Source organism: Cotesia typhae, unplaced genomic scaffold (genome assembly GCF_013202065.1).
Source record: "Cotesia typhae breed Kobodo isofemale line unplaced genomic scaffold, CoteBio_Ctyphae contig_48, whole genome shotgun sequence".
Taxonomy (NCBI): domain Eukaryota; kingdom Metazoa; phylum Arthropoda; class Insecta; order Hymenoptera; family Braconidae; genus Cotesia; species Cotesia typhae.
The window spans coordinates 11,737,200-11,755,259 of NW_027423756.1; the positions used below are offsets into that span (position 1 = coordinate 11,737,200).

At 29.2% G+C, this 18,060-nt stretch overlaps 4 protein-coding genes across 4 annotated transcripts; all 4 read right to left on the minus strand.

The window, feature by feature from the left end:
• Positions 1 to 3,993: 3,993 nt before the first annotated feature.
• Positions 3,994 to 5,026, minus strand: LOC141529401 (apolipoprotein D-like). Its single transcript, XM_074245909.1, has 4 exons — positions 4,833 to 5,026; positions 4,639 to 4,772; positions 4,364 to 4,561; positions 3,994 to 4,299 (listed from the first exon to the last, which is right to left on the minus strand). Exons 1-4 carry the CDS (start codon positions 4,941 to 4,943, stop codon positions 4,155 to 4,157), a joined length of 588 nt encoding a protein of 195 aa, XP_074102010.1. The 5' UTR covers positions 4,944 to 5,026; the 3' UTR covers positions 3,994 to 4,154.
• Positions 5,027 to 5,766: 740 nt separating this feature from the next.
• LOC141529848 (uncharacterized) lies at positions 5,767 to 6,819 on the minus strand. The gene is made up of 4 exons (XM_074246566.1): positions 6,601 to 6,819; positions 6,359 to 6,489; positions 6,008 to 6,178; positions 5,767 to 5,932 (listed from the first exon to the last, which is right to left on the minus strand). Exons 1-4 carry the CDS (start codon positions 6,817 to 6,819, stop codon positions 5,767 to 5,769), a joined length of 687 nt encoding a protein of 228 aa, XP_074102667.1.
• Positions 6,820 to 13,312: 6,493 nt separating this feature from the next.
• Positions 13,313 to 14,044, minus strand: LOC141529409 (uncharacterized). Its single transcript, XM_074245917.1, has 4 exons — positions 13,916 to 14,044; positions 13,690 to 13,827; positions 13,487 to 13,595; positions 13,313 to 13,416 (listed from the first exon to the last, which is right to left on the minus strand). Exons 1-3 carry the CDS (start codon positions 14,021 to 14,023, stop codon positions 13,527 to 13,529), a joined length of 315 nt encoding a protein of 104 aa, XP_074102018.1. The 5' UTR covers positions 14,024 to 14,044; the 3' UTR covers positions 13,313 to 13,416; positions 13,487 to 13,526.
• An 824-nt stretch (positions 14,045 to 14,868) lies between these two features.
• On the minus strand, positions 14,869 to 17,980 carry LOC141529849 (uncharacterized). Its single transcript, XM_074246567.1, has 7 exons — positions 17,951 to 17,980; positions 17,746 to 17,873; positions 17,141 to 17,326; positions 16,972 to 17,083; positions 16,177 to 16,307; positions 15,089 to 15,265; positions 14,869 to 15,019 (listed from the first exon to the last, which is right to left on the minus strand). Exons 1-7 carry the CDS (start codon positions 17,978 to 17,980, stop codon positions 14,869 to 14,871), a joined length of 915 nt encoding a protein of 304 aa, XP_074102668.1.
• Positions 17,981 to 18,060: the final 80 nt, after the last annotated feature.

An 18,060-nucleotide genomic window follows, 5' to 3' on the forward strand; every position in this document is an offset into this window, starting at 1 on the left:
ACATGTTCACTTAAAATCTCACACGGACTAGCAATTTAGCTTTTCAGTAGTCCATTCAGATTATTTCCCCCTATTTTATCCCTTATTTTTTTCACAAAACTTTTTATTTCATTTTTCAGAGTCTTTTATTCTTATTTTTAACTTTTTTCACTTTCAATGATTATTCTGCGAATGAGAAGGGTTCTGAGGACTTCTATTTCAAGTTTCACGCCTTGTGCATCATTCGTGTACACTATTTCTACGCATACGTGTCTTTACACAATTACCAGGACCTCCCTCAGACTCTTTTTATCGGTTAAATTCAGCTCTGCAATATCGAGTTGATTAAAATTTTAGTCAATCAATTTTAATCCCGACTTAGAGCATTCCACTGTTGTAAGAAACTAAAAAAATTTTAATTGCAAAAAATAATGAAATCGGATCAATAGAATAAAAAAAAAAAAAAAGTAATGACCATTGAAAACTCGAGGAAAAAAAAAAATTACAAACAAAAATAAAAATTCCAATTATTTTTATATCCCTGATTATTTCCTTAGTAATTCACCTCTAATCAAGTAATTTAATACTTTTCTTCAATTTCAATAACAGTAAAAAAAAAAATAAAAAAATATCTTATTTACAAACAAACAATTTAGCGTTTGTATTACGGTCAAATAACAAGCTCGTGAAATTATTGCGCTACGGATTTAATGTGGTACCAGTACAAGGATGCCGGAATTGTTTCATAATTATATTTGAGTTGTTATTTTTTCCATATGATCTTTGAGTCTTCACTCACCAGAGGAAGAAACAAAAGTATTAAAAAATAAAAAAATAAACGAGAAGAGGATGAAGGTAATGTAATGCAAGAAATAATTCTCGTTTGCGACTTGAATCTCAAAATGTTGATCTATCCCGAGGCAGACTTCCAAGTGAAGTCAAGTTGACTCGATATGTATGTGTACATAATGTTACTTTACTCATATCAACACTCGAGTAAATTACGAGTAAACGATTCCATATCTACAGACAGTGCATGAGCAGTACAGTAGGTCCGTTACGTGATTATCCTTCATGTCAAGTCTAACAGTATAAGTATTAAACCTCGCACACATGTATATTATAATATAATATCTACAAGGAAAGTATTATCTGGTTACTTTCCTTATATTAACTTGAATCATAATTTAACATCCTTCTTTCTCGACTTAAACTCCTCAGCAGATCTTCTTAACTCTTATCTGGTTATTTTGTAAACTTAAATTTTTTTATTTTTATCCATAATACCTCCAGCGAGACATGCCATGGGCGTGTATGTTTGTTTAGCCTGGTCTTACCCTGTTATTAGGTACCATGTCCGCTTCTCTCCGCGCCTCGCCGGAGATCGAAACGCCGTAGCCTCAGACTCTCTTACTCTGTAGGCTCTGCAGTATAGTACTACGGGTATTATATTATATCGTCAAGTGTAGACGCGTGAGGAGAACAACCGAGAGGAGATAGGATACACGATGAGCTGCCAAAACTCCGAGGAACAGATTTACACTGGAGAAGGCCAGATGACCGTTCAGTAGACTAAGACGGAGCGTTTTACCCAACCCCGATACACCTGATGGTTAAGCTGGTACATGCTGCCGGTATTGTGTGTGTACACAAGCCACGTAAAACCTAGTGCACCTTGTTTAAATTATGTATACGAAAAGTTAAACGAGTAAAAAGTACTACACGAGAATGCACAACGAGATAGATGGGGGTTTGGTTTAGTTAGGCGATTCTGGATATAGACAACGATGGTTTAAGCTTATATTTTTTTTAACGTAGTATAGCGAAGTGCGTCACGTGGCCGGATCGTTTTTTTGGTTTTTTTAAAAGACGAGATGCGATTAAGATTCCTCACACGATTTATTGGCGTGCCAGTCATCCAGACAATTTTTGTCTTTGTAAATAATTGGTGAATTATTTACTTAAATTAATATTCCAAACCTTTATTTTTATATTTATTTATTTATTTGTTAGTTGATTTTAAAAGATTTCTTTTCTTTGGAAATATATAATGTCTTTTATCAGATACGATCTTTATGGTGATTTAGAGAAATCGTTGGTACTAAATTTCTTGGATATGTCTTGTATATATTAACTTTAATACCTGCAATATTTCACAAGTAACGAGGCTTAGAGTGAAAACAAATTTTTATTATTGCCAACAAATATAATCGTTTAGATATTTAATGTCATTAGTGTTACTGTAATCGGACATTTGTAAGATGATTCAAATTTATTTTTAAAGAAAAAAAAATGTATTTTAATTAAGTGTTTTTGTTTATCTAAACATAATGAAAATACGATTAGATTTATTGTATTATCAATTTGAAATTTTTTGAAATAATTTTTGCCTTTTCAAGATTTCACATCATTTTTACCAATAGTCAATTTATGATGATAAATATTTAGGCTGCAATCAAAAAAGCTCTATCTCTAGTGCAATTTAACAAAAGTCATTATTTAATAAAGCAAAATTTTATTTATTTATCGTTCTATTTATTTATTATTAGATTAAAAAAAATATATTTAAAACCAGATGTACGTTTATATTTTATTTATTATCTCATACTTAACGACTTCTTTATTTAGCTGCTTTTATATAAACAGTATATATTTATAATTTTTCCGGTCTCGTATAAATTAAAGTAATAATACCGTCTCATCAGGGGCATATTATAATACTTCCACACATAATTTACAAAGCACCCCGAGTAAATGGACCGGTTAAAGTCAATGAAACGGAAACGAAATGAATAAGAATAAAAATAACAATAATAGACCTACATACCAGTAAAAAAATAAATATATGATATTGACAGTAAGTGACAAAAAATTTATCGCTTTTTTCCAATTGAAGGTACATCAAGAATTATTATTTATTTATTTTTTTTGCCTTTATTTATCTTTTTGATCCATTGGGTCATGCGGATGAGGGGAAACCGGTAGTAGATTGTCCCGCCGTCTCACGATCCTCTTCATCGGTTGACAATGCTCCACTGATGATACAACTAGTATGTCGCACGAGTAGTGTGATTTTACATTTAGTTCTGTGTACGTGGATTATAACCCGCGGGCTTACCAATTGAATGGGCTGAGGGCTGGGGTGTCTGTTTACACGATATGCGAGGATGACACGTGCGACGAGAGTACGTTCGCACGCGGTAAACTACTCTATTCCCGTTATATTAACCATTCCTTTATTTGTTCAATTTAACCGGTATTGTCAGCTATATTTACGCTCGTCTCAAGTCCTTGCTCTCCCTCTCGTCCTCTCGGATGCTAAAAAATAACATTAAGTGCATTCATGCATTTTTAAAGAGTCAAGCCCTCGGGAGTCGCGTGTTAAAAAGCAACGACATCATAAGAGGGTTCTTTCTAACCGAAATGTTTTTTATTTATCATTTAATTAATTCTTCGCCGCAGTCACTCCGTTTGTACATGATGTCATTGAGTAAGTACATGATGTAATCATCCGTGATTCCGCAGGGATTTGGACGATAATGCACTTAGATAATGTCCCACGATCTTTTATGTACTTTACACTGGACTTTTATCGTCCGTCCCCTTTTTAATAATTCTCATGTGAAAATTAACAGAAGTGATTTATTTGGGGGAAAGTACTTACCCTATCAACTCTATTGTATATTACCACTTTTGCTAGTACATTAGGGACGCGCGCAAGGGGTTTTATGGTAATCGTAAATTATTAACAAACTAAACTGTGATATTACATCAATTAATCTTTTAATAAAATACTCCTTATTATAAAAATTAATTTAATTGATTTTAAACTGAATAGTTAGTAGTGATATCTGGTGATACTTTTAAAATGCTGATAAAATAAATATCTGGCTGTACGTACTGATGGTATGCAGTGAAGAGTAATATTATCAGAAGGTCGTACTTTCCTCGAGCTCTACTGCCATCTTTCGGTACAGTAAAGACACTCAAAGCTTTATTATTTTCTGACGTCGATAAATTTGAGTTTAATTTTTATTTTTCATAAAATTATGTTGAATACAATTTTATTTTATGCTGATTTAAATTATTGACTAAATTTTACAGTAATTTTTATCTGGTCTAAAAAGTGGTAAAAAATTTTAGAAGCTTTAATTAATAATAATAAGATAGTATAATTATCCTTTCAATGGGCAATTATTTTGATTCGTGTCTGCCATTGGTATATCATCCAACCCGTTTATTTTCAAAATACGCATCGCCGCCTTGACAACTGACGCCGCTGGATGTTCTTCTTTTCCCAAAATCCAGACGTATTGAAAACTAAAATAAGTAAAATGTTTGAAGTATTTTTTCTAAGGATTTTAGTAGAATAAATTTATCTTACTGATACGAGTCATATTCTAAACAGCTCCAAATAGTCGCGAAACTTTTGTAATCAGTACCGAGTACCCAATAAGGACTGATAACTTTATTAGCGTAAGCCGACGGAAATGCTATTTTCAGTTTACCACATTGTGATCCTTTTTCGCAATTCGCTGTATCAATAGTCGCATTACCTATCATCTGTTGGTGAAATCGATTTCTGAGGTGACAAGTTAATATTTAAATAAAATTTTGGAAACATATCATTTTAAAATTAAAACACAAATATATGCTTACAATTCTGAATACATTTCATTTGTAGAAATCAAAAACCCGAATTCGTCTAACTTGTAGTTGACTTTCGTACATTTTCCATATAATTCGTAAATATTTGGAATGCTATGTCGCAATTCAAACCAATCCCCTTGATACTGAGGAAAAAAAAAATTTATTAAAAAAAAAAAATTATTTTTGAAGAAAATTCGATTTACTTTTTTGAGGTCGAATTTTGCTTTGACTCTTGGCTGAGGGCATTTTCCTATACCGGGTGTTTGCGACAAGACTCCATTGAGGAAACAGATGATTACGCATAAGCATAACATATTTATAGAGAAGAAAAATTTAGTATGCACTTTTTTTTAAACCAAATATTGAACTTATTTAACAGAACTTTTTTAAACAAGAAGTCTAGTTGATTGTATGCATACTGAACTAGAGAAACTCATACGTAACAAACAATTATCAGTGTGCTATCACGGAGAGCCTTTAGTTCTATAATTGCAGGACTGATAAACAATATAATTGCTTTGTAAATAATATTTTAAAATGTACTCGTGAACTTATATGTTTAATTATTTGCAAAGGAATACAGTTACATTGATAAACAAGGTTGTTATTTATTAATTGAAATAAAAAAAGCACATTATTGATGGAAAAATTTAGTTTTGGTCAATTTTCACCGTGGGAACCATTGAAAGGCCGTATTTATCAAGTTAATCGTAAAATTAATTGATGCTTCATAATTTCATGAATTGATATAACTTAATGAGAATCACTTTTTAAATTTCACAATACAAATTTATATAAGAAAAGAATACGACGTATTTGATTTAATTGTATGTATAAAATTAATTAAATAAGTTTTAATTTGATAACATAACTTTATTTATAGAACTCTTTCGAAATATCATCCCCGAATTGTGAAATTTATATTAAGCTGTAAATAAAGATTATTTATTCACTTATTACAATCAAAAAATGAATCTTAAAATATTTTTAGTAAGTTTGAAATAATTTTAAGGGACATTAAAATAAAATTCCACTAATTTGAGTGTTAAAAATGTTTACTTATATAAGTAATAAAAATTTATAGATTACAATATATAATTATTTATTGATTCTTAGAAAACATGAGTTGTTGAAAATTTACTCGCAGAATTTGTAGTTAGCGAAGGCTTCGCAGCAGCCTGAAAGATCATGTTGAACCATATCCGGCACCGTAAGATTGTATCTAGCATAAGCCTCTTGTTTCATCTTTTCAATATCACAAGTTGGCTTCTGCTGCCGTGAAAATACCCAACCATATTCATAGCTGCAAAAGTTTATTTAGCAATTATAAATTTTCTTTTACAAAATTAAAAATATATAAATAAATCTGCAAGCTTACTGTCTCTTTCCGCGCATTTCACAGCTATAAACTATCGTATAGTTTTGATAATCGGTCTGAAGAATTAAGTGCTCTTTGAAAATACTTCCCAATGTCGGCAACCGATAAGTAAAGCCTGTTCCTCGTTCGTTTGAAGTTACCGTAGATACCATTGTGTTAGTGGTATGTTTTCTAAACCATAAAAAAATTTTATTGAAAACGCGCTATCCAGATGCTCTCGACTTGAAATTTAAATCGTAGATTCAACATATTGAACGTTAAAATCGTCATTTAAACGTTCAATACGTTGAATCTACGATTTAAATTTCGACTCAGGTTATTAAATAATAAAAAAATGTAAGCCATAATTACATGTTCGATAAACTTTTGTATGTTAGTGTGGAGTGATTGTCGTAGGGCTTACTCCAAGTCAATTTATAACATCTATCTGAACCATCGTAATTGTTTCTGCTCCGTTGAATTTCATACCATGCTCCAGATATCTAAAAAAAAAAAAAAGTTTTTTTATAATTATCATTACTGTAATTAATTAATTTAAACGATGACAGTATTTTTTATTTTGTATATTTTGAAATTAAAAGATTCCAACTTACTTTGTTGAAGTCTATTGGGTCTACCGATATGTCAGGACAAGGACCGCATTTTCCACGAATAAGTTTCTTGTGAGACGATGCCTGAGCGTGGGAAGAAGCCGATGCTGACGAAGAAGCTCCTGCTGATGAAGAACCTCCGCTTGAGGGTGAACTTTCCTGACCCTGATTAGTGGCCAATGCACCAGCAATCAAGCACAAAAGAATCGGAGCAGTAAACATTTTGGAAATAATCGTATCTTCAGTAATTTCAACGAGCGATTATTTGATATTAACTGATTTACTTAATATTTATACTTACTTTATTATCATCTATCCATTCGCTTAAAAATTATATTTATTCATTGATATGAATACGAGCCCCACGTTGCACTGGAATGTATGATAATGTATTAATTTAAAGTAAATATTGCATGTCTTAAAGAACAAACCATTGAAAAGATAATTCATTTGGCACGAGCGGCTCATATTCGATTTTAAATCGCGTCAATTGGTATGCATGCATGAAAAAACAAATTACACATTCTTGCAGTTCTGTTTGAATTAATTTCCAAACAAGATATGGTTTTCGAAGTATATTCAGTTGATTATTTCGGAACTGCTTTAATTATTATTCAGTATAATTTTTTATTAACATAGTTGTAAAAGCGATAAGAAAATATAAATTTTGCATCGGAACATTTCGTAATTCTGACATTTAATGTGAGTAATTATAGCCAAAAAAAAATGAAATGTATTAAATTGAAGATTTAGCTTAATAAGAAATAAATTTTAAATTTACTTAATTAATAAAGCACACCATCAGAACTAAAATGCAAAAATCTTCTTGAATAAGCAATGTTTACATTTATCAGATTTATATTTATAAAAATAGCCGCAAAACGACTTTTTTTTTTTATTTAATTTAATATAATTTTTATAAACTTTTATTGAAAGATATTTAACATTAAAAAAGTTATCAGCTTTGGTTAAAAAACTCTCCTTTCACGGTTGCATCGATATATCCAATCCTGAACTATATGATGGTTCTTCTTCATTATCTCTTCATTAATCCGCAGTTAGCTACTAATAAAATTACTGCAACTCAGTAATTTATGTTTTGTTTTTTTCTTATTTTAAAAAATGAAGTATTACATTACCAGAACAAAAATTAACAGCTAATTAAAAAAAAAAAATATTTGCAAGATATTCTATAAAAAGTTAAATAATTGAAATTTTTTGCTCGAAGTTGAATTAATTTTGTTGTAATGCAACAGATGAAAACACTGAATTTTAAAAATCAAATATTTTATTACGGATTACTGTATTAAGTGATAGGTTTGAAATAATAAAGTTTTTTGAGATAATATTAATAATAATATTTATTTAATGGGAATGCTCATTACCAAAAGATATATTTGCCGTACATTTGAAAACTAAATAGGACGATTCATTTTATTCGTGAAAAAAAATTCTGTTGGATTCACATTTCGCAGATTTTTCAGGGACTTTTTTACGTAGAAATAATCACTCCTAATATAATACTCCGTGAAGAAAAATTATTGACAGTTGTTGTTATCCAATCTGCTCATTGGTGAGTAAGGGATGTTGTAATTGTTGAATGCTTCTTGAACCTTGGACCAGACAGCAAATGAGGGATTAGCTGATCTTGTGAGGACACGGCTGAATGACATTCTGAAAAACAAGAAATCCAGTAAAGAATGAGAACAATAATGACACTTTTACTTGAATTGTTGTGAATATTAATTCCTTACGGTCCATTTAGTCCATCAACACACGCGTATATGACCATGTAGTTGTCGTAGTCACCTCCAATGACGTCACGGTTTAGGGTGACTCTTCCCAAAATTGGCACATGGAATACGTCATGCAATTTGTTGTTCGCCGTTACGGATACTTCCGTGAAGGTTTCTACGGTTTCGTTGAATCTAAATTAAAAAATAGAAATACAATAACTGTTAAGTACAATAAAGTACAGCTATAACTATAAATAAATAATAAATAATTTAAATCATTACTGGTTTGACCGAGCAGTGAATACGGCGTAGGGTACGGGTACATTGTAGTTTGTGTACCACATACTTGAGTAACAATTCAGAGTTTTATCCATAACTGCATCATCTTGGGCGAACACATACCACATACCATCAAGCTAATCATAAAAGTTTATTATTGAATAATTATATATTATTTATACCATAAAAAATTGAAAAAATAAGATAATACATATTTTCTCCAATTGAATTGGTTCTTGACGCTGTATTTGGGGACATCTTCCGGAGCCGTAAGTGTAACCACTGTTAGGGCCAAAATAGAAACCAGTAGAAGTATCGGATCCAGAATTAGAGCCAGAACCGGAGTTAGAACCGGAGCTAGCGGAGGAGCTGGAACCAGAATTGGCGCCAGAAGAGGAACTTGAATAGGGGTCGGAGTAATAAGCGTCACCAGGATAGTAACCAGAATTGGTGAGAGAATAGGAATTAGAGTTGGAACCAGATTCAGAATTAGATCCAGAACTAGAACCAGAACCAGAACCAGAGCCAGAGCCAGAACCAGAACCTGAACCGGAGTCAGAACTGGAACCATAATCGTTGTTATAGAAACCAGGGTAGTAATCATAATTGGTGCCAGAATAAGAATCAGAATTAGAACCAGAATAGGCACTAGATCCAGAATTAGATTCAGAATTAGATCCAGAATTAGAACCAGAATTAGAACCAGATCTAGAACCAGAATTAGATCCAGAATTAGATCCAGAATTAGAACCAGATCCAGAACCAGAATTAGATCCAGAACCAGAAGAGGAAGAGGAACCGGAGTCGGAATAGGAATTAGCCCCAGAACCAGATCCAGAACCGGAATTGGAACTAGATCCAGAACCGGAGTTTGCGTTAGAGTAAGAACTCTGAGCAAAAGCTCCTGCTATCAGCAGAAAAAGAATAAATGATGGATACATTGTCTTTCAGATATTGTATTCGGAGATTTCTTAAAAATAACCTACCGTTGTCCAGTTTTCAAACCTTATATATTCGTAATAATTCACTTGTTCAAACACTTCACAAAACATCAAATTTATTACTCTATAGGGTATGACGTTATATGTCAATAATCAAAGTTCAATATTGCATATCTTGCATATGAACCAATAAAAGTCAATAGCTGGATTGAAAATTTTATTCGTATCAAAGTGATTACAAAATTAATACCCAAACATTACTTATATGTCGATAAACATTAGGTTTCACATGATACCAAAAATATGTAATTTCATCACGTGTGAATTCATACGAAAGAAATTGTTTAAATCTATTCATTTATTTCCATTTGGTTCAAATTATCTGTTAACTCATGTAAGAAAAATTTTAATGCAAAACAGATTTCAGATCCTTACTTGACATGTTTTTTTATAAAATATCATACTGGCATGTTTAAAAAATATAATTAATTATCTGAAAATATTGGTATTGCCGCTTTGAGGTCCAATATTTGATAAAAAAAAATATTCATTTGGAAAAACAAAAAATAAAATTTTCTGCAACGTTTAATCTGTTGGAATAATGAAATTTTATGGTGCTTAAATTAATGAACTATTATTTTTCTTTTTTTATTTAAATATTTCTAATTGATAATAAAATTTCCGTCATTAAATATTTTTTAAACGAAAATTTACAGCTTCAAATTGAATATTTAAAGTTAGATCTTTTTTTTTAATGCATTAAATTATTAACAAACTACAACAAAAATACTGCAAAAAATTTCATTAATTTTTTAAGGATCTTCGAAGTGATCGTTGAGAAAAAGGCGGACAACCTCTACGATCAACTTGATCCATTTGAGGAATTTCCAATCCCATTTCTCCGAAAACACGTCGTTTAATTTTTTCTATGTCGACTTTAGGTTTATCCCCTCTCAGAAATACGTTGGCGTACAGCACTCTGCAAGCAAGTAGAAACAATGAGATTAGTAGAATAGTCAGCCAAGTATTATTAAAATACAACAAGACATAAATATCAATATCATTAAATAATTAATTTATTATCATACCGTGTGTTGTTTTCTTTAACACAATTCCATGCAAGTGCGTAATTTTCATAATCCGTACGTATGTAGTATTCGCGATACAAATTACCCAATACGGGTAATTCAAAATTCATACCTAAATTGTGACCATTATTGAAAGAGTCCGCAAGAATTGTTGTATCGTACTCTTTTTTTCTAAAAAAATACAATTATTTACAATGTATTTAGAAAATATTAAAAAAAAAAATTTCTTTAAATATATTTTTTTTAATTTATTACATCGTTGAATAAGATGTTACGACAGCTTTTGAAGTACCATTTTCGGGTTCAAACCAGTATGACGTGTGACAGTATCCGAAATGAAATATATTGTTGTGACTTTGTTGATAATTACGCCATTCTCCAGCATACTGAAAGAAAATTTTTCAATAGAATTTTTTAATTTCTGAAATACTATAAATAATATTTTATAATTACTCTATATAAGTCAACTTCTCCTCCTCCACGCGGGACTGGGCAATCTGAAGAGACTTGTGCGTATAAAAAGCTTGTAGAAATTAAACAAAAGATAATAAACGTACTTAACATTCTTATTATTAACCTTAATTAATTAAAAAAATTTTTCCCAAGTCGGTATTACGACAATGAAGTTCAATCTGATCATGTGAGCCATCAGAAGGTGGTATAAATATATTGATGGCTTTTCGTAAATAATGAAACATAAATACCATAAATTATAATTTTATTTACGATGAAAATAATTTGTGACGAAAGAATTCTTAAAAATTATTTTTGTGGATTTTTAAATAAACACATAAAGTGAGTTATGTTATTATTGTTGCATTGCTAGTTAATTTTTATTTAAAAACATTATTTGTATTTGTGAATGAATTTTAATAAATATTTTTTTTTCTTTGTTATTAATGCGTCAAACGAGACACGCCAGCACCGAAATTTACAAGTTTATTGATCTGGAGTGTAATTACCAATTACGTTAAACATCCAATAAATTAACGTCATGAATAACTCATTACTACAAATTTCAGTTGATATCCATCGGAATTGACGTGCTTTTACTACCGCTATAAATACAACCATCCAAAATAGAATTTTCAAGACAGAGATTGTGCAAATGGAAATAATTTGCCAACGTCAGAATTAAATATTTAATTAAAATTATTAAATTACATATTTAATCACGTGTAAAAATTCAGATAATTTATTACTGTATCTATATATTTTATTACTCATTAGTTATTGATTTTCATAAAAGAAAAGTTTATATTTAGCATCAGTAATTATTAATATTTCAAGAGTATTACATGTTGAATTTTTATGTTTTAATGAACTTTAAAAAAAAATTTTTAAACACAATTTTCTTGATTGACTTTAACCATAGTTGGCATTTCTATTTTTTGAAAATTGTACACATTTTGAGCTATTGCAGTCATGTTAAAATCAATCTGTCGGGTTCGGGTGTAAATAACTCCTACAATTACGCTAAAAATCAAACAAAAGGGGTTATTATTTTTTCCTATACATCTATTAAAAATTATAATTTCAAAACTTACGGTTTGCAATTATAAACTATTGAATAAGTATCATAATCCGTAGCAAGGATCCAAAATTCTAATCGAACTGTACCTACCGCCGGTACACATATTTCGTTGATTATTTTCTTTTCTTCGATGTAAGCTCTCGATGTAACTGCTGAAAGACTGAAACTTCTAAAATAAAAAAAAATTTTCAAATCAGTTTTGCCGCTAAATTAAATGTAAATAAATTTTTATCTGTTTACGATAAAGTTGCTTTTACATTTCTGAAAATTCGCTTATAATTACTGTTGAGTTCCCGTTTTGGTCAGGCTTGCTCCAACTGGCTTGTGAACATTTAGTCAAATTCGTACAGTCACCGCAGCTTTGCTCATAAGTATACCATGTTCCAGCGTACTAAATAAATTATAATCAACTTTTATTTGTAAAAGACTATTTATTGTAATTGATAATTAAATATTTTGAAATTTTTTTTATAATTTTACCCGATCCAAATCAATTGATTCTACTTGTGGTTTTTGGCAGTCAACAGTTTCGGCCAAAAGAATTTGGATTTCAAAAATTAGAAATAAAATAATTTTATTTTTAAATTCTAACATTATGCATGAATAAATTTGTCTGAATAATAGTCAATAAATCATTAAAATTTCTTCTTTTTATACATTTTTTTCTTTTTTTAAGATATTTAAAAAAAAAAGTATAAATATTTAAATTTACAAAATAAATGAAATTTTAAAAATACATTTTAGAGATAAATTAAAAAAAAATACATAAACGATAAAATCTATTTACCTTTTAAAAATATTTCAGCAGAAATAATTTATTTTATAACAAATATTTCTTCTTTTAATTTTTTAAATGTATTTACTAACAATAAAACTGATTAAGATTTAAGTAATATAAAGTAAATTTTAATTATAAATTTTTTAATAAATTTTAATGTAGAAAAAAAGGATAAAAGTAAAAATAAAAATATAGATTTTGGCAATTTATTAATTTTTTTATACAAGACAATTATTGAGAATATTTTTGCTTTTTAAATTTTAAGTTTTCAGATTTACAGGATAACAATTTCTATATTTTTTTTATTGATCAAAAAATTTATGAGCAATTTGTAAAGTTAACAGCTTACATTTCCAAATAAGGTATATTTTTTGCTTTTAGGGCATCTTGATATTATTGGTTATAATCATCAAAACCAAGTGCGTCGTCATATTGTCGATATTTGAGCCAGCCATAACTGGTACTGAAAAGCAAGAACCGGCCGATTAGTGATTTATTGTAGTCATTAAATTCGTCAGTATTAAAAAAGTTACCATGTGGATGCTTCACATTCCTTTACACAGCCGTAGAGTACTAAAGAAGTGTCGTAATCAGTCCCGATAACCCAAGCAAATGCTGGATCAATATATCAATTTCAACTGACTAATTGTTACAGAATTATGTAACGAATAAATTGAATTATTATAATCAAATCGAAACGATAAAATACAGAGCGTAAAAAAAATTTATCTAGTACTTTTTGCCGAGTAGATTTTGCCGAGTAAATAATTTTAAATTCATCCGGACCAGTTAACAAGAAATTCACTTCCAGACACTCTATTTCCTTGTCCGAAACAGTTTTACTTCTCAAAACATCGCGCCAACGCCCCATAAGCTGTAAAATAAATTTTATTGCGCCGAATTAAATTTTAATTATAATTATAATTTTAACAAAACATTTAAATTGTAAAATTCATACTCACTTTGTCATTTTCAAACTCCTCGGGAGGGATTTTGACACAAGATCCATCGTCAGAAGATTGAACAAAAGCTCCGCCAAAGAAGCAAAGAAAAATAAAAATATTCAACATTTTACTGAACAGTTTTTTTTTTTGGTTTCTTTTGAGCGCCCAAGAACCATTTTCCAGCCATCTAAAATAACCAATTTTTTTTTTTAAATAAAGCTTTTGATCAAGAACAAAAATTTGACACGCAATAAATAGTTTTCGTTTAAGAAAATAGACTCACCCTATTTACATCCACGTATTCACTAGGGACTTGAGGACAAGGGCCGAAATCCGAATTAGCAAAAGCTCCAACTATTAGACAAAAAGCTACCAAAGTACGTATCATTGTAATTTAAATTTATTCAGCGCTTTCGGACAAGTAACGTGATTGTCGGCCTTTTCAACTGATGTAATAAAATTGTTATTAATTAATTTTTCCAACGATATTTAAAGCATTCGTAACTTTATTCAGCTGAAACGATATTTTTAAAATAATAGAAAAAAACCAACTGAAATAATTGCAATTGATAACAGTATTTATTATACGATTGAAAAAAAATTAACAAATAAGATTATAATTATTTTATAAATTTTAAATACACACGGAAATAAATTTTCTTTAAAAATTATCGTTAAATTCAATATATAATGCGGGTATTAATTTTTTAGCACGTAAATTTAACATTTATTCTGTTAAATTAATGCAAAAAAGTTTTAAATGTTTAATATAAAAATTTTTAACACACATTTTTTTTATGCAATTGGATAAAAATTAATCCTAATATTCACATTTAAATAGGATTTTATTACAAAAAAAATTTTGATATTTATTATTCATTTATTTCAGTCCAGTAAAATCTTAATTTGCTTATTAGTTAATTTAAATTCTCTATTAAGAAATAATTTCAACTAAAAAAAAAATTTTTTTCTCAATAACAATTTATTGCTGGCTTTGATGGTTTTGATGGCTTAGTCATCGGTGGCACGGCTAAACCTCGTTTTTTCAATGCTTTTGTAACAATCGCGTCAATACCATCTACACAATTCAGGTCTCGTAGCTTGACAAACACTTTAGACATACTGCAAAAAGTATGAATTAAATTTTTGAAAATAACAATAATAATAATGCTTTTTTATTTATCAACTTACTGATTAGGCCCGTCATTTTCACAAGTCCATACGATAAAATATTTCGTATAATCCGTCTCAAGTACCCAATAAACAAAAGATTTAAGAATTCCCAAAACTGGCAAGTAGAGATCGACTAATACTTTATTAGTGTTATTTATTTTCGCAATTGCAGGCAGTGTCGAGTTACCATCGATTCTAAGTGATTGAGTTTTAATAAATTAACTCTGTAGTTTGATAAAAAAAAATTTTTTTCAGTTTTAAATAATATGTAAGTTTATGACAGTGATGAAATCGCTGAAAAACTTAATATTGCTTTATTTTTGCCGGTTAAATGTAGATTGAATCGTCCGCAACACGCTGTCTCATCTTCAGTATTTCGGCTACGTCTGTACTCTAACCATTCGCCAGCGAACTTAAGAGATAATTTTACAATTTAAAAGAAATTATGTTTAATATTAAATAGAGGAAAATAAAATTATAATAATAAAGCCAGAGGGAAAACTTACTCTTTTGAAGTCAACAAATTCGGAAGCTGGTTCCGGACAAGGGCCATATTCCAGAGAAAAACTTCCGGTGACTACAATAAAAATTATTAAAATGCCCAGCATAGTTTTTTTTTTTCAAACTACTCCGAATAACCGACTTAATTGATATTTAGTCTTTAATGTCAATTTTTAACTTTAATTCTCTATTTATATCGTTAATTATTAATTTAAGCTGCATAATGATCCTTCTTCACACTTATAAAAATATTAAACTTACTTAAATAATTAAAAAAAAATTTTTTGGTAATTTATTTTAGAGCTAAAATAAAAAAATAATTTATTTTAATAACCACTGACTCAAATTAAATTTACATAATCTGTTTTGAGAACCCAATGTTGTGCGTACATACTGCCCAAAATCGGCAAAAAAAAATTAATACCTATGGCATTATGGTTTAGTACAGCATCACCTACAATTGTTGAAGTGTCATTGGTCCTAAATTATAGAACATTAAAAAAAAAGCAAATTAAAATAATTATTTTAAAATTCTGGGGGCCAACTTAAAATATTTTTCTTAAGAAATAATTAATTGTTTAAAAGAAATTCAAATTTATGCTCACATTTTCAAAATGCTGGTTAGAACAACTTTCGCAGTATCATTGTGAGGTATATGCCAAATGGCTTTTGCACATTTTTCTAAATTTCTCCAATTGTTAACGCTACGTTTGTGCTCGAGCCATACTCCAGCTACCTGCAAATAATTATTTATTTAATATGTTATCTTTCACAGGAAAAACAAACATACTTTATCCAAATTTATCGGGTCCAAAGTAATCTGAGGACATAGACCCGGCTGCAGCGATTAGACAGAAACTTATTGCGAGCCTTAACATTTCTATTCAATCAAATACGATAGCTTAAGTGTGTACTTCTAAAATTGAAAGAAAAAGCAACAGTTAGTAGCTTTTTATACTTCTTGAAATATAAATGACTTGTGATAAAGTTAAAAAAAAAAATTTTTTATTTTTTATCACCGGAAATAATAACAATAAATTTTAGTTATAAAAATTATATTTTGATATTATTGTAAATAATTTTAAATGTTATTTTTGGTTTTAGATCATTTGTTGCTTTTGAACACTGCAATTAAAATTTAAAAATGATTTTATTGTGATTGATAGATTTTCAATAAAAAAAATAAATAAAAAATATAATCATAAAATTTCATTTCAAATTTATAAAATTGATAAATCTCTTATAAATATTTTTTTCTAATTCCTAAAAATTAAGCTAGAAAATGATCACAGAGAATTTCAATAATTTAAAATTACGCTTAATTAAACTCTATTAAACAAAGCATAAAATAAATTTATAACTATAATTAATAAACTTTGTTAACAATCATCGAGATTAACTTTTGACATTTCTGGTATTTCAATACAATGTTTCGCAAATGTTATCCTCGCTATTTTATCAATATCTATAGTCGGGTGTTTCTCTCTACTGAGAATCCAGGCGTTTCTCTTACTGAAAAAAAAATTTCAATAAAAAAAATTCATAATTTTAAAATTTAAATTTACTTACTGTCCAGGTTCTTTGTTCTCGCAACTCCAAACAATTGAATAGTTTTCATTGTCTGTTTCAAGAATATAATACTCGTTATAAACCGGGCCTAAAATGGCTTGGTAATTAGTAACTCCAATTTTACTTTTGCCAATGAGCGATACATCGGAAAATGTAGTCGGAAAATGGGAGCCAGTATAGCCAGGTCTGAAGGATAAAAATTTTTAATAAACATTCAAGCGATTTTTATACTTAATATATTTTTTTTTTATTTATTCGTTAATCATCCTTTCGTAAATAATAATTTAATTGATTCTTTATCAAACTAATAAAGCCAATACAAAGTGAAAACTTTTTATGAAGATTAAAGTTTTTTTTTTTAAGCGAATTTAATTTCAAAGTTTTTAAATATGCACGCCAAAAATTTATCATTAATAATTTATCATTACTGATTGATAGTCGGTACTATCGACTGATTGAGGCAACGGTTACCTGTTTCACCGGTCGTGAAATCAATATCAAACGACGATCGCTACTGTTATTATAGCAAATATCAGGTGGCGCTAATTTTTGCTATTTTTTAAACCAAAATAAAAAATCCAAAATTAACAAATAAAATCAATTACACAGATGAAATCCCTGCGAATGTAGCCGTCCATCGGTTTCCAATTTTTTTGTACGTCATTGATGTACATTTCTCCGTATTACTCCAAATATTAGCGCTTCTCTTGTATTCATGCCACTGTCCTTGATACTAAAACCCGATTATCCGATTTTAATCTCTTGTTTCATTGCAAAGTAATTTGTTTTTTAATTTATGGAAATACTAACCTTCGATAAGTTTAACTGAGTATCTAACATTATACGTGGACAACGACCAGGACTAATTTCTTCAGTGTAAACAAATAAAATAACACAAAAAATCACGATTATTTGTGACA